Source organism: Alosa sapidissima, chromosome 2 (genome assembly GCF_018492685.1).
Source record: "Alosa sapidissima isolate fAloSap1 chromosome 2, fAloSap1.pri, whole genome shotgun sequence".
Lineage (NCBI taxonomy): Eukaryota > Metazoa > Chordata > Actinopteri > Clupeiformes > Clupeidae > Alosa > Alosa sapidissima.
Genome location: NC_055958.1, coordinates 41,503,924 through 41,519,626, shown reverse-complemented (window position 1 = coordinate 41,519,626; position 15,703 = coordinate 41,503,924). Strand labels below are relative to the sequence as shown.

Sequence of the window (15,703 nt, the reverse complement as noted above, 5' to 3'; positions counted from 1 at the left end):
CATGCCTGCGTGGGTTTAGAATCCCCACAGTGAAAGACAACGTTCTTGCAGGTGGCGGCTTCTCACAAGATCCAGAAAATATTGAATGGATGAAGGCAGCACTAGAAGTATACATAGAGACTAATTGGTCCTCTGTGACATCTGTGGGTGTGGCCTGGGAGGCCCTTAAGGCTGTCCTTAGGGGACGCATTATTCAATATACAATATACAATAAACAAGCTTCCACCTTCCCAGGGATTAGATCGTCAACGTTGAAAGTCAGTCAACTTTATGGTAATGAGCTATGACGCGGTTCAGTGACCAACGACCAGCAACCAATCAAATAGACAGCCTTTCTGATAAAGTATTAAGATAGAACATGATCGAATGTAAAATGCTGTCACGTCAGAGCGGCCAAAGCGTCCAAAGCTTCCCTGTACTTTTTTGACAAATGTCCTTGACAGGGCGACCAGAGCTTCTTCGGAAGCTCAAGTCGGCGGCGGTGGCAGGAAGACAGAAAGAACTTCTAGATGCTGACATTACGGTAGAAGAACTCATAGAAGTAATGAATGCACTCCCGGCAGGTAAAGCACCAGGCCCGGATGGCTACATGGTGGAATTCTTTAAAAGCTTTGCATCAGAGTTAGCTCTACTTTTGTTAGATCTATACGCTGAGTCACTGGAGAGGGGGGAATTACCCCCAACTTTGAGACAGGCACTGATCACCCTTGTCCTTAAAAAGGGGAAAGATTCTGGAGATTGTAAAAATTATCGCCCGATTTCTCTAATTCAGATGGATGTGAAAATTCTCTCAAAGGTTCTTGCCAACTGATTGAATAAGGTCATAACAACGTTGATTCACCACGATCAAATGGGATTTATTCATGGTCGCAGCTCCTTTGATAATATAAGGCGTTTTATCAATATTGTGTGGACAGTGGCCAATGCTCAATCCCCTATAGCAGCCATCTCCCTTTGATATGGTCGAATGGGGCTATTTGATAAAAATACTAAAAGTATATTTTAGTTTTTTAATCAGTCATGGGTGTGTTTGGGGCGTATAACATGATTTAAACCAATGAGAATGACATCTGTCATTCCCTTTAATCAAATAAATGCATCGGTATTTTGACATTCAACGGTGCATTTGAAGGAGGCTGCTTGCGAGACCGTATGGAATAGTCATTCCACTAAACCATGCTTTACTAAACCCTAGCATAGCCTTCACGCATTTGCACTCCTTTATTATTTGAACTCATTGGCAAAGTGAAACTAACTTCACCATGGTGTCAGTCAACGACAAGACAGTTTTATGCGGTTACTTTCACTATTGACTGACAGAGGGATACCATCGAAAACATAGGCTGTTAAAAGCAACACTTATATTATTGGACTAACTGCGCCACCTGTTGGTGGCTTATATTAGTATGTATTAACCTGGAATTCCCCGGGTGGAAAACGAGTTTTACGCCATGCGCCAGTGTACAAAATACAGCCCCATTGTCTACCATATTGTCTTACAACCTATTGGCATGTGGCAGTGTCATTTTCCATCAGAACAAACATATTGGTCAAGAGAAAATCAACCTTAAATCAATATTTGCCAGGGGTATGAATATATTTGTTCTTAACTGTATGTATATATATAAAAACATTTTGTATTATTTCAAAGACAAAGTAATTTGTTGTAGAAAATTAATTTCTGTTCATGTGATGCTGTTTAATTCATTTATAAATGGTGTACTGTCACTTTAAGACTCTTTGCCAGCTCCACTGAAATATAGCCTATGGCTAGTGCTGTGCCTATGGCTGTGCCCTCTCACAGTTTATAAATGGTCAGTAGTGGGAACTATTGCCATCGCGCTCTCTCCCTCTTGTGCCATCGCGCTCAAATGCGTCCCCAATTAAATGGAGTAACATAGTTAGATCTGCTGCAATGGAGATACTAAATCTCAATGTAACAAGCTGTTTTGACATTGACATTGTAAATGTTCTCTAAGAAGAGTGTAAAGCAGTTTGCAGTAGCCTAAAGTTAACAACAACGTCGTCTATCGCTGGAAAAAAAATAGCGAGTGGCCTATGATAACCTAATGCTCGGCAGGCCGGATTAAAGTGTGTGGCGGGCCGGATCTATGATAAACTAATAAATCCTTGGCGGGCTGGATTAAAGTGCCTGGCAGGCCGCAGTTTGGACACCCCTGGTTTAGTCATTCGTTGATATGTAAAATACTGACGTGTACAGTAGGTTACTTTTTAATCATTGTTCACTCGTTTTAAGTAGGCTGTGTCTTGAAACACATAGGTTGCACATAAAATACATAAATAAAATTCACGGATCCTGTCGTTAGCTCAACTCTTATTATAGGCTATCGGAGGAAGCAAACAAGGACTAAAAGTTAACGTGATAAAAAGGCATGTGTGGTTTACGTCGTGATGTGTTTCACGGTATGAGTTGAGAGCCCTGCTTTGCTTGTTTTTGGTGAACTTCACTTGCCTGAAATCCGAAGTATATTTGAACAACGGATGATCCGTTTCGAGGGACAAGCTCTTGGCCTTCTGCTGTGCCACACTTGATATTGATCGTTGTTTTTTTGCATAGTCTAACTAGCCTACTAATAGTTGACATAATGCTACTAGTCCACAGTGCATCCAAACTGAACAGTGCATCAGGCTGAGCAATGCAGGGAACAGCTGTCATTGGTAGGCTGCATGCAGGCACATGGTCAGACAGGTTTAAGGAGCGCTTGATTTGTTTTGTAGCGGAGCATTCTATGGGTTGCCAGGTTGGTTCAATGGGTAGAGCACGCATTTTTAATATCGCTTGATCACGCAAATTTTACCGTGGGCCAAAATCGTGATCATGATTAAAATTCGATTCGATGCAGCCCTAGTGTTTTTGTTTGTGAAGTGTGTGTGTTTGTGTTTGTGAAGTGTGTGTGTGTTGTGTGTGTGTGCGTGTGTGTATGTGCGTGTGTGTGTGTGTATGTGTTTGTGAAGTTTGTGTGTGGTGTGTGTGTGTGTGTGTGTGTTTATCCCAATCCGTGAATTAGTGAAACACACTCAGCACACAGTGAACACACAGTGAAGTGAGCACACACTAATCCCAGCGCAGTGAGCTGCCTGCAACAACAGTGGCGCTCGGGGAGCAGGGAGGGGTTAGGTGCCTTGCTCAAGAGCACTTCAGCCGTGCCTACTGGTCGGGGTTCGAACCGGCAACCCTCCGGTTACAAGTCCGAAGCGCTAACCAGTAGGCCACGGCTGCAGTGTGTGTGTGTGTTTTTGTGTGTGTTTGTATTTGTGAAGTGTGTGTGTGTATTTGTGTTTGTGAAGTTTGTGTGTGGTGTGTGCATGTGTGTGTGAAATGTGTGTATATTCTGTACTGTGTGTGTGTGTTTGTGAAGTGTGTGTGTTTGTTTTTGTGTGTGTGTGTACTGTATGTGTTTGTATTTGTGAAGTGTGTGTGTGTGTATGTGTTTTTGTGAGGTGTGTGTGTGTGTGTTTCTGTGTGTGAAGTGTGTTTGTGAGTGTGTGTGTGTGTGTATGTGTTTGTGTTTGAGAAGTGTGTGTGTGTGTTTGTGCGTTTCTTTGTGTATGTGTTTGTGTGTGTGTGTGCATGTGTTCGTGAAGTGTGTGTGTGTATATGTGTTTGTGAAGTTTGTGTGTGGTGTGTGTGTAAGTGTGTTTGTGTGTGTGTGTTTTTTGTGTGTGTGTGTGCGCGTGTGTATGTGTTTGTGTTGTGTTTATGTGTGTGTGCAAAGTGTGTTTGTGTTTGTGAAGTCTGTGTGTGTGTGTTGGTGTGTATGAAAATCATCACTGCCAATCAAACACTGCTCTGTTCCCCCTACAGGTTTTAAACTGATCACTCCTGATCGTATTGTGGAGTTTGATGAGGGTGATGTCACTCTGCGCTGTCACCTCTCTCCTGAAACCAGTGCTGTTGCCATGGAGATCAGGTGGTTTAGGGGGACCGACTGTATCTACCTGTATAAGAATGGTCATGTGATAGAGGGGAGGGGCTACGAGGGCAGAGTGAGTGTGGACCCCCAGCAGCTGCAGAGAGGAGATGTGTCTCTCACACTGAGGGGCTGCACATGGGGACATGATAAAGGAGTGTACACATGCCAGGTCATCTGTGAAGGACACCAGGAGGAGGGAAGAGTCGGGTTGTGGGTCAAACGTAAGTCTTCTGTTTCACTGCTGTAAAGAGTTCAGTGCTGCCATTCATATTACTACACCTGATTACACTCACTGCATACTGAACACCACACACAGACACACACACACATACATACATACATACACACACGCACACACACACACACACAGACATACACACACACACACACAGTTGTAGTGACCATGTGCAAAGTGATGATAGCATGAGCATGTGTAACACACACACAACCACACACATAGTATTATGAGTATTCTCACTGTATGTCCTTATGTACAGTGGGTCCTGGTTAAAAATTGACACTTCATTCACGATCAAGGTGATTCACGCAGCTGGGTGAAATGTAAGTACAACTGCAGCCGCTTGGGGGCAGCATAGTCCGCTGTGGCGTTTCACGGTCGAACCAGACGGAGCGTTTGACAGCAAGGGCTGTGATTGGCCGAGTTTTCAATGTTGTTTCTCTGTGTTTTTAGCAGCCCCTGCAACATGCTAGTCCACTGTAGCCTATAAGCTTTGTACATAATGTTAAACATAGTTTTGGATTCAGTGGCAAGATGTCTTGATTGTACAGTGCCTGTCTCTCAGTAATGTTTTAAAACGAGAGCTTCATCAGCTGGCAGTAGGCTAGGCCTACTTTGTCGGCAGTCATGAGAAGTTCGCTTGCTAACAGAACATAAATATGCTGCCCAGAAACCTCGTGAATAGTTCAGATTTTTTTACTACACTAACGAGGTTGAAATATAGCGTTTGCTTACAGCATCTCCTTAACAGTAATGTTAACAAATGACAGCATTCATATGACAAAGGAAAATGAATTCGGTCACTCAAGACTGTGCCACAGCAACCAGTGTAGGCTACAGTCTAGGGGTGGGCGATATATATCGTCTGCGATAATATCGTGATTGTTGTTTTAACGATGTGCAAATTGACATTATCGAGTATTTAAATTACTTATGGGGAAAAAACACTCGAAATCAACTGAATCGCACTGAAGACTTATACATTCCCAGGAGGTGTATGCGGGAGAAGTGCAGCAGAGCAAGTGTCACGTGATCACTAGTGGGTCACAACGTTGTCCCACGCACGCCTAATGTTTATTTTGTGCAGCGAAAGTAGCCTACTTGGCTACTGATTTTATGCGGCTACTTCTGTTCAAGTAGCATTGATGAGACAGTCACGTTTTTTCCTACACGGTATTATATGGAGAGAAAACATTAGCCTTTGAGTATTTTAATAGTCAGTTGTAAACAAAGAACTATTCTCATGTAACTCTTTTGTAAATGGACTTAAGTTCGCTCTAAATATCTACGTTTACCGATTATTCTAACCGTTAGCATCTCTATGGGATTTCTCATATACATTAGCCATAAGCTAACGCATTCGTTTCTATTCTGTAACTTGGAATGCTATCCTACGTGATGGCTCTTAAACAAAACATAGAAGGAAATAACTGAGATGTACACTGTTGATCTGCTCTTAGTTTTACAGTGAATCCTATTTAAAGGTTTGAAAGGAACTTCAGCTTCAGACTTTCTCTTGGGAAACTGTTAGGCCTATTCATCTTCTCTAATGTAGCTGGCTAGACCATGTCATTGCCACACACACAAGTGGGGGCAGAATTGGAAATGTGTCAGAGTGACAATGCATTGGTTGATTTGGTTAAAAAGTCACAGATTAGGTTATTGGTTATTATTGTAATGATGCTATATTAATAAATAATGAGCTGTAAAGTAACTCAGACTTTAACAAAAACATTTTTTTAAAGGATATCGACTAATTATCGTTATCGTCAAAATCACAAAAAATATTGAGATATTATTTTTTGTCCATATCGCCCACCCCTACTACAGTCCTACCCAATAGGCTACTCGAAGCAGCTATAGCGTTGTCTGACAGTCGAGTGGGTTAATGCACGTATTTCCAGAACAGACGTCTGCAACTTTCAGGCAGTTCTGAGTTCGAATCTAGGCAGGAGTAATGATGCGTCGGTTTTCCTTTAGAAATCGTTTTATTGAATCGAAGTTGTAGCCTACTACAGACATTCGATGAGGTGTTCTGCAATGAGTCTGGTTTTAACCCAGCTAAAAGATAGCCCAGTAAATTAACTAAACTTATCCCAGTAGCAAACAGTTGTTCTGGGTGTAGGCTACTTCGAAACTTCTGCGGGGTAACGGGAACATTTGTTTTTAAAACATAGGCCTAACTTGCATCTTTCCATTACAACCATTATTAGGCCTAGGCCTATTGTTATCATTTTTTGCAAGGTGTTGCTCCTGGCAAGACTTGTTTATAAGACGTTTGGTGATTAATTATTTTGGAACACGTTAGTTCTTTATAATGAGCGCATATGGGGAGTAAAACGACTTGTTGCCGTTTTGAGACATAAGCTACGTTAAGCTTTTTCACGTCAAGGTGGTATTTGTTGTTACATTAGCTTCAGAAACACCGCTTCAGAAAGCTGCAGGGGAGCGCGGGGCACAAAGTAACGCGGGGTTAAATGTAGCCTAACATGGACTTTTTTCCTAGTTGTAGATGGTTGATCGGGGCATGCTATTGGTCAGTTAACCACATTACTACAGTGGGCAGTGCTTCGACTTGGCCAGCTTCCCTCGTGGTCCGCGCGCGGGATCACGCAACTTTAATTTGTATTTTTCCAGTGACGCTGCAACGCCGCTGCAACAACCCAAACAACCAGCAGATGTCTCAAGTGAGCAGGGTGTCTCGTAAAAAGAAATGGAGCCTGGAAAACCCTACACAGACTTCACTACAGACTTTAGCAGACTGGTTTAGAAATAATTTAATAGCCAGAAATATGCCTGCCCTGCCCTAATAAAGAAATATTTGGTTAACTGCGAGTGAATCCCGTTTGCAGCCGTAGAAGAAACGCAGGACAAATTAAACATTGTCGTTTTCTCGAGTGCAACGATGATAGACAGACATCATTTGGACAGAATATAGAGCATATTAACCTCTGTTGCTCAGCCAAATGCCTTCCTGTTACGTCCTGTTATCACAGAGTTACAGGCGATAAACGATTTTTGATGGTCACAAGTTTACTTCATTAGCGTTTATTTTTTTGATTATTAAAGAGTGTTTTTCATTTAAAGGCTTGACTCTGTGCTTATTCAGTAGAGCATCCCATCCCAACCCCAGACGTTCACATTGCATGTTTGTTTGTAATGGATGCAACCGCGAGATACGCTTGTCATAAGCGCCGATACCGGGTGCTCCGTCTCTCGATCACCCACGGAAAACATCGAGCACCCACTTGTGCCAGCTTACAGTCCCGGCTAAATTTACATTAATTTAAAATCAAACATTGCAGTTAATGTTAAATTCAGCATCTCTCATAATGTGATTGGATATGTTGCTGTCAATCCCCTACTCCATATACTAACCACCAATGAGAGCGTCTCTCGTATGAAAATTCCTGACACTTCCCACCTGAAGAATTAACGCAAGGCTTTGTCGGGTCTTCAGCCCCGAATGTTTAAAATGTATATAGCCCTGAATATCATTTTAAAAGTAGTCTGACAAAGCTTATTGTTTTGTGACACAGCTAAACACTGGTACCTCATAGCACGTCTATAACATAGCCTAGGTGGTCGCAAAAGTAAAGCAGATAGAAAGAACTCACGCAAATCTAGCCTACAACACGCACACAGTTTTATGCACAGGGGAGAGAGCACGCGCGCACAGGTGCTTTATGATTGTTGGCTTCTGACACAAATGGTATTGCCTTTATCTTATAACTCCTTGTCTGAGCGACTACCAGGTCTATGGTTTTTAAGTCAGATGTTCCCTGATAAAGGCATTCGAAAATTAAGAATGTTTATTGACTTGAAAAATAAGCAAATTTTTGCAAACTCCCTTCATTCAACCCTTGAAGACATTGCGGTCTGGTGCGCTGTGTAGATCGTTTCTCGTACCAATTAATTTCTCAGAATTTAGGTCTACTAGGCCTACAATAACGTCATCACCAAATACATCTTTTATTTTTAGTTGATCAACCACAAAGAGTAGCATAGGCCTACTGTGCACAGTGCACTGACGACTGTAGCAGCCCAAGGTAACCAGTTGTTGTAGATCAAGTCAAGTCAAGTCGGCTTTTATTGTCAATTTCTTTACATGCACTGGTCATACAAAGAATTGAAATTTCGTTTCTTACTTTCCCATGCAGACATAGACATGCTTTAAATACAGACATAGACATACTATGGACATAGCCATAGACAATAAACATTAAATTAAAGTGCAAGACTGAAATATAGAACATGTATGTATCAAAATAGAAATATAGGACATATATTAAAAAAAAAATAGAGGTAGTTGTGTTGTATATTTCTATAGTCTTAACAGTTACATGAAGTAACTGGGGGGGGGGGTTTGGTAGACAGGATCCTAGTTTCCTAGGTTCCTGGTTGGCTGGTGGGTGGGGGGGGCTGTCAGTGATGGGAGAGTGGGTAGAGTGTTCAGCATCCTGATTGCTTGGTGGATGAAGCTACTTGCCAGTCTGGTGGTGCGGGAGCGGAGGCTCCTGTACCGCTTTCCAGAGGGCAGGAGGCTGAACAGTTCGTGTGCAGGGTGGGTTGTATCCTTGACAATCATTAGTGCTTTGCGGGTGAGGCGGGTGGTGTAAATGTCCTGCAGGGAGGGGAGTGGTGCTCCAATGATCCTCTTAGCTGTGTTAACAGTGCGCTGGAGGGTCTTCCTGTTCTGATCTGTGCAGCTTCCGCCCCACACTGTGATGCTGCTGGAGACGATGCTCTCGATGGTCCCTCTGTAGAATGTAGTCATGACAGGAGGCGTGGCACTTGCCTTCTTCAATTTGCGCAAGAAGTAGAGGCGCTGCTGGGCTTTCTTCGCCAGTGATGCTGTGTTGGTGGTCCAGGAGAGGTCGTCGCTGATGTGCACCCCCAGAAATGTTGTGCTGCTCACTCTCTCCACAGCATCTCCGTCGATGGACAGTGGTGGCAGTTGTTTGTGGCCTCTCTGAAAGTTGACAACAATCTCCTTGGTCTTGCTGACATTTAGCAGGAGGTTGTTGTCTTTGCACCATTTAGCCAGCAGGTCTACTTCTTCTCTGTAGTGAGCCTCATCGCCCTTAGTGATGAGGCCCACCAGTGTTGTGTCGTCCGCAAACTTCACCAGATGGTTGGAGCTGTGAGTGGTTGTACAGTCATGTGTTAGCAGTGTGAAGAGCAGGGGGCTGAGCACACACCCTTGAGGGGCCCCCGTGCTCAGGGTCAGAGTGCTTGAGGTGTTGTTCCCGACACGTACTGCTTGTGGTCTCTGCAACAGGAAATCCAGCAGCCAGTTGCAGAGGGAGGTACTGAATCCTAGCTTGTCCAGTTTGCTGATGAGTTGTTGTGGTATTATGGTATTGAATGCTGAACTGAAGTCTATGAACAGCATTCTCACATATGAGTCTTTATTGTCTAAGTGGGTGAGGGCTGGATGGAGGGCAGAGCAGATTGCATCCTCCGTGGATCGTTTGGCTCGGTATGCAAACTGGAAGGGGTCCAGGGTGGGGGGTAGGGTGGCTTTGATGTGTGACATGACTAGCCGTTCGAAGCACTTCATGATTATGGGCGTGAGTGCTACAGGACGGTAGTCATTGAAGCATGATGGTGATGATTTCTTTGGCACGGGTATGATGGTGGCAGTTTTGAAAAGTGATGGGATGACTGCTTGCTCCAGAGAGGTGTTGAAAATGTCTGTAAAAACATCCTTCAGCTCTTCTGCACAGTCCTTCAACACTCGTCCTGGTATGTTGTCTGGGCCTGCTGCTTTGCGTGGGTTAATGGTGGCTAGTGTCCTCTTCACGCTGGCAGAGGACAGGTACAGGGGTTGGTCGTGGGGGGGAGGTGGGGTTTTCTGTGGGTGAGTGTCATTTAGTGCTTCAAAACGGGCGAAAAAACTGTTCAGGTCATTTAGCAGAGAGGTGTTGTTCTCACAGCTCCGTGGCGCAGGCTTGTAGTCAGTGATGGCCTGTATGCCCTGCCATAGGCTCTGTGCATCTCTGCTGTCTTTGAAGTGTGTTGTTATTTTGTCTGTGTAATCCTTTTTTGCCTTCCTGATGCCCTGGGACAGGTTAGCCCTCGCTGTTCTTAGGCCAGCTACATCTCCAGCTCTGAAGGCTTTGTCTCTGGCCCTCAGCAGTCTGTGGACGTCTCCTGTCAGCCATGGCTTCTGGTTGGCCCGAGTGGTGATGTGTTTTATTTCTGTAACATCATCGATGCATTTGGTGATGTAGGAGGTCACAGTGTCTGTGTATTCCTCAATGTCAATGTGGTTGTTGTGGGTGGCAGCTGTTTTGAAGATATCCCAGTCTGTTGTTTCAAAGCAGTCCTGAAGTTGTGAGATGAAGGGCAACCACTTGTTTCAGATAGCCTGGACAACATGTTACCTGGGTGTTGCCTACGTTATTAATTGATGGTAGCCTACAATAGTTAATTGTATCGCGTAACATATTAGTTGGCTCAAAGACTAGGGAATCAGGCTCAGAGAGAGTCACGCGTGTTGCTTTTGCGGGATCGAATCTAGTTTAATGCTAGTTTTCAAAACATATATTTTTTTACATGTCTTTTGTCCGAGTGACTGTAATGTAGCTGAACGCTCATGGCGTATGAAAAGCGACTTCAAACCGCTTAAAACAACTCGTTTGTGAATGTCTGACAACTGCTGCAGCGCATGCACGCGCAAGGAAACCAATAGGTGGAGAAACCAGAAGGCACACAACACCGGAACGATTTTTAGGCTATTTCGCATAGGCTACTCAATGGTGCTATTTCACACGCATTATAGCGACCCCCACTCACCGGGGTTAGTGGAAGGTGTTAATAGGGCTAGGGCTGTCAAAATTGCTCAAAAATGATGTTCGAATATCCCCTCTAAAATAAACACAAAAATATATAGTGCACCTATACTACCTGGCACTATACTGATTATGCCAGAAAACGGCCTCGACTACAAGCCCCAGTGAGCCCCAGAAACAATATGCTACAAAACGTCGTGTTTTTCAGTTTAATTTGGTGCACAGTAGATTCATGCCTCTGAGACAACAAGGCACAGCGTTGACATTATGAGATTACTTAAGACACAAAGTTGCAAGTCACCTCTACCTTTTCCCATTAGCCTGTTACAAGTAAAATTCAGGATGTAAAGTCAGATAGATAGATAACTGTTTTTTATTCCATGCATTCTCTGCCAGTTAAAGGTGCCCTGCCACACGTATTTCATTAATTTTAGGTAAGGGACTGTACGATATTTAGCGGGGGGGTCGCCAGACGATCGGGTTAAAAATGTTTTGCCTGGCCCTCCCCCCTGGTCAAAATGTTTTTTCCAGGGGCCTCCCCCCGGCTCAAAAAAATTCTCCTAGGCCCTCCCCCTACGTGAATCAAATAAAACTGGTCGAAAAATGACGTTTACATGTACAAGGTTAAAACGGCCAGCAAATGTCATAAGCACACATACACACACACGGGTACACAACAGTGTTGCGCGGGGTTGGTCACAAGCGGCCCGCGGTCACCCGTTATTTTAATCAACCCGACCGCAACTCGGACCGCGAATATTAATTAGGACAAAATTATACCCGACCCGCGATCCGACCCGGTTATTTACAAAATGTGTGCTTTTGGTTATAGCCTGCATGCAGTGTGGCAGTAGGCCATTTCTGTAAAACAAACTAATTTATTTGCGAAACTTTATGCAGTAGAACTACACGCAGTAGGCATGCAGGACATAATGTTTGCGCAGGAGAGAGAATGAGAATAAGAGCGCAAGCACGCACGCAACCACCAAGGATTAGAACACTAGGATAAGATTTGAAGGCTATGGACATACATCTTTCTTTCTTTCGAAAACAGAAATGGTGAGGCAAGGTAGGCAAGAGAGATACATTGCTGGTCAAAACGTAAGCGTAAGAACTGGTTTATAATGCTGAATGAAGCACAAAGCTTTACTAAAGCACATCCACTGATCCAAAGTCACAAACACAACGAACTAAGGTAACTTTTATGCATGCGCGAACCTAATAGGTTATAGGCCTACATACCGGTAGATATGGCTGTAGTCTGTGCCATAACATTTATTCCTGCAGGCTGCCCGTTTTGGCTGTCATACTTTTAAATGGCTTCGCAAGAAGTAGGCCTACATAGACCATAACTTTTGTACTACTGTCATCTTCTTTAAGAACTTTTCCCAATATTTCCCATAGCCTATATCGCTTTTCCTGAAGGGGTGTCTTTAACTCGGGTCTTCAGCTTCTTTACTGTTGACTTTACTGTATTGATGCTAGCCTTCTCGTGATATTTTAAGTAGGCCTATTTGTAGAAAATATATAGCCTATTTAATTAATTTTAACTGACCCGCCCGCAAATGACCCGAATATCATTAAAATATTTTGTTTATGACTCATAACCGCGGGTGACCGTGGTCATCTGCGGGCGACCGCTTAATTTCAGGCAGACCTTTAAAAACCTGCAAGCCTACGAGGTAGATTCAGGTAGGGTTGCGACTTTTTGGACTCTCTCACTCTGTCAAAGAGACGTGAATCATGTTTTGGCCTACAAACCTTTTAAAATATCGAAAACGGATCATTGATCAGGGGGAAAAAATATCATGGATCAGGAAAAAATAATTTTCCTCGACCTTCCCCCCAGGCCAAAAAAATTCTCCTGGGCCTTCCCCTAAGGCTTAAAAAATTCTCTTAGGCCCCCCCCCCCCCCGGTAAATATCGTACAGTCCCTAATGTCTGTAACATTTTTTGTGGAAAAAATGCCTTGGTTACCTTGTTTGGTTGCATTCTGATCTCAAGGGTACTTACGCTATCTTCCCTACTCCCTACCCACTGCACAGGGTGTAAAATTCACAGGGAACTCGAATGCTAAGACAGTTTTATTTGGAATGCCCTGCTAGTCTTAGGTTCTCATAAAGATGTTTAGGTTCATGAGACGTATTCTTTTAAAGGAGAATTCCGGTGTGATATTGACCTAAAGTGTATTGAAACATGATACCGAGTGTGAACGTATGTCTCAAAGCCCATCTCGGCTTGTCCCCTGCACTCCAAAATCTGGCGCTAGTTAGCCGATGCTACCAACAGCTTTTTCAATAGTGGTGCTTCAGCATCGGGCTAGCCATGCAAATAAATCACTGTTTTACACCCATTTACGAGGCTCAATGTATCTCCACACTTCATTGGTAGACTTCCGAGGGCCCTGACATTTAAAACGAGACATTGAGAACTTTGAAAAAGCACTGGTAGTTTACTTACAAGACGATTTATACAGACGGTATCTTCACAAAGTTTAGCGTTTGCAGCCATCTTGAATTTAGTCACGATAAGTCGAGCAACAAGTAAGAATGAACAGGTATGATAAGGGTTCAGATTCCAAAAATAATTCAGTGGAAATGCATGGATTCCAGTTGCTGCTACTGGAAGAAACTGGAATCCATGCATTTGGGCTATGAGACATACGTTCACACTCGGTATCATGTTTCAATACACTTTAGGTCAATATCACACCAGAATTCTCCTTTAAAACAGTGGAGTGTAGTTAGCTTGTTAGCTTGCTAACTTGCCAATGTCAAATGTCTTACACAACAAGTTTGAACCATACGTAGGAGGTTGTAACAAATCTAACTATCTAAATTAGTTACATTTGTTGGAAGAGTTAGATCAGTTACAAACACAGCTGCGTACAACTCACACCCTCCAGCTACAATTTAAAAGCTCATCTCCCTTGTGCATACTACAGTGCCACCAAAGGGACAAATTTCAACATTACAGGTGCACAGAATATCCAGTCAATCACATACAAATAACATTAAAGCACATACAAAATATAGAATTAATTTAGATTAAGTTACAAACATTTACAAAAATATTTTACCAATAACCCAACCCATACTTATTTAATTAAATCAACAGCAGATATTACAACTCCAAAGTGGTCCTTTACACTCCCACCAATCATGTCATGATGATTACACCACCAAATAAATCATACATGATTCTTAAGATCTCATAGACCACTTACTATCCCCATATTGGACAATTGTGCAAATAAGCATAGAGTTATGTTAACATGATTGGTTATGTATGTTTGCTAATCACGGGAAATATAGAACTATGCTTATCACAAGAAGGTCCAGCTCCCCTGTGGAGTAATTAAAGTGACTATCTTCTATGTGATAAATTCACTGGACAAATATTTTATTCTTATATGTACATGTTGTGCATGTACAGTATAGAGCCCAATATAGCATTACAGCTTAATACGTAAATGCTTAACAGCCTCTCTTTGCAGTTTGTTAATCTAGCTAGCTGGCCTTATCACTTGTTATACGGCTTCTGATCCAAATTTCTTTTTGCGTTGGGCTGCCAGAGTACGTGCCGTAGCAAGTCCATACAGCTCTCTGAAGTAATTTCACAGAACAGCCTTCTTGATCCAAACCAATCTGGGTTCAAGAGTGGCCACTCAACCAAAACAGCTCTGCTGTCTGCACAGTCGACCGCACAGTCATCAAGACTCATTCTGCTGGACTTATCGGCTGCCTTTAACACGGTTAATCACGCATTCTTCTCTCTATACTCTTAAACATCGGCATCTCGGACTCTGTTCTCTCCTGGTTTGAATCCTACCTCACAGAGCTCACAGGACGCTCGTTTAACTTATCATGGCTTGGACCGCTGTCTGCACCTCACTAACTCACCACAGGGGTCCCCCAGGGCTCAGTGCTGGGTCCCCTTCTATTCGCTATCTACACCACCTCCTTGGGACAGATTATCCGTTCGCATGGCTTCTCATACCACTGCTATGCAGACGACACACAGCACTATCTGTCTTGACCACCTGATGACCCCTTGGTCTCGTCACAAATCTCTGATTGCCTCTCAGACATATCAACATGGATGAAGGCACACCACCTCTAGCTAAACCTCCTAAAAACCGAATTGCTGGTCCTCCCAGCTAAACCTACTATACATCTTCACATCAACATCAAATTTGACTCCCTGTCTGTTGCACCTTCCAGGACTGCAAGAAATGTTGGATTCATGCTCAACAACCAACTAACCCTCTCCGACCATGTTGCCTCGGTCGCCTGGTCGAGATATTTCTGACCCTACAACATATGGAAAATCAGGACAGGCCATAGTGATCTCACAAGGAGATTCCAGGAGACAGGAAGGTGCTCTAGGAGAGCTGGGCAGGGTCCTTAAGTCAGCTGCAATACCAGTATCTGTTCCTTTCTGCAAGGAGGAGGAACAGTAGGAACCCTGCCAGTGATCTACAAAATGACCTCCAGCAGGCTGCTGGTGTGAATGTGTCTGACTCTCATGAGGGTGGCCTGAGGGCCCAATGGCCTCTAGAGGAACCTTTGCTCACTGCCCGGCACCCTGCAGCTCATTGGCATTTGCCATAGATTACAAAAATTGGCAGGTCTTCCACTGGCACCCTGTGCTTTTCACAGATGAGAGAAGGTTCACCTTGAGCACATGTGACAGACATGAAAGGGTCTAGAAATGTTGTGGAACACGTTATC

General features: G+C 43.5%; 1 protein-coding gene across 1 annotated transcript in view; it reads left to right on the top strand.

The window, feature by feature from the left end:
• Positions 1–398: 398 nt before the first annotated feature.
• LOC121697648 (trichohyalin-like) overlaps positions 399–15,703 on the top strand; it is a 102,765-nt gene continuing 87,460 nt past the window's right edge. The window contains exons 1-2 of the mRNA XM_042079266.1: positions 399–563; positions 3,827–4,156. Of these exons, the coding sequence (XP_041935200.1) occupies positions 431–563; positions 3,827–4,156 (463 nt within the window). The 5' untranslated portion in view covers positions 399–430. The remainder of the gene's footprint in view (positions 564–3,826; positions 4,157–15,703) is intronic.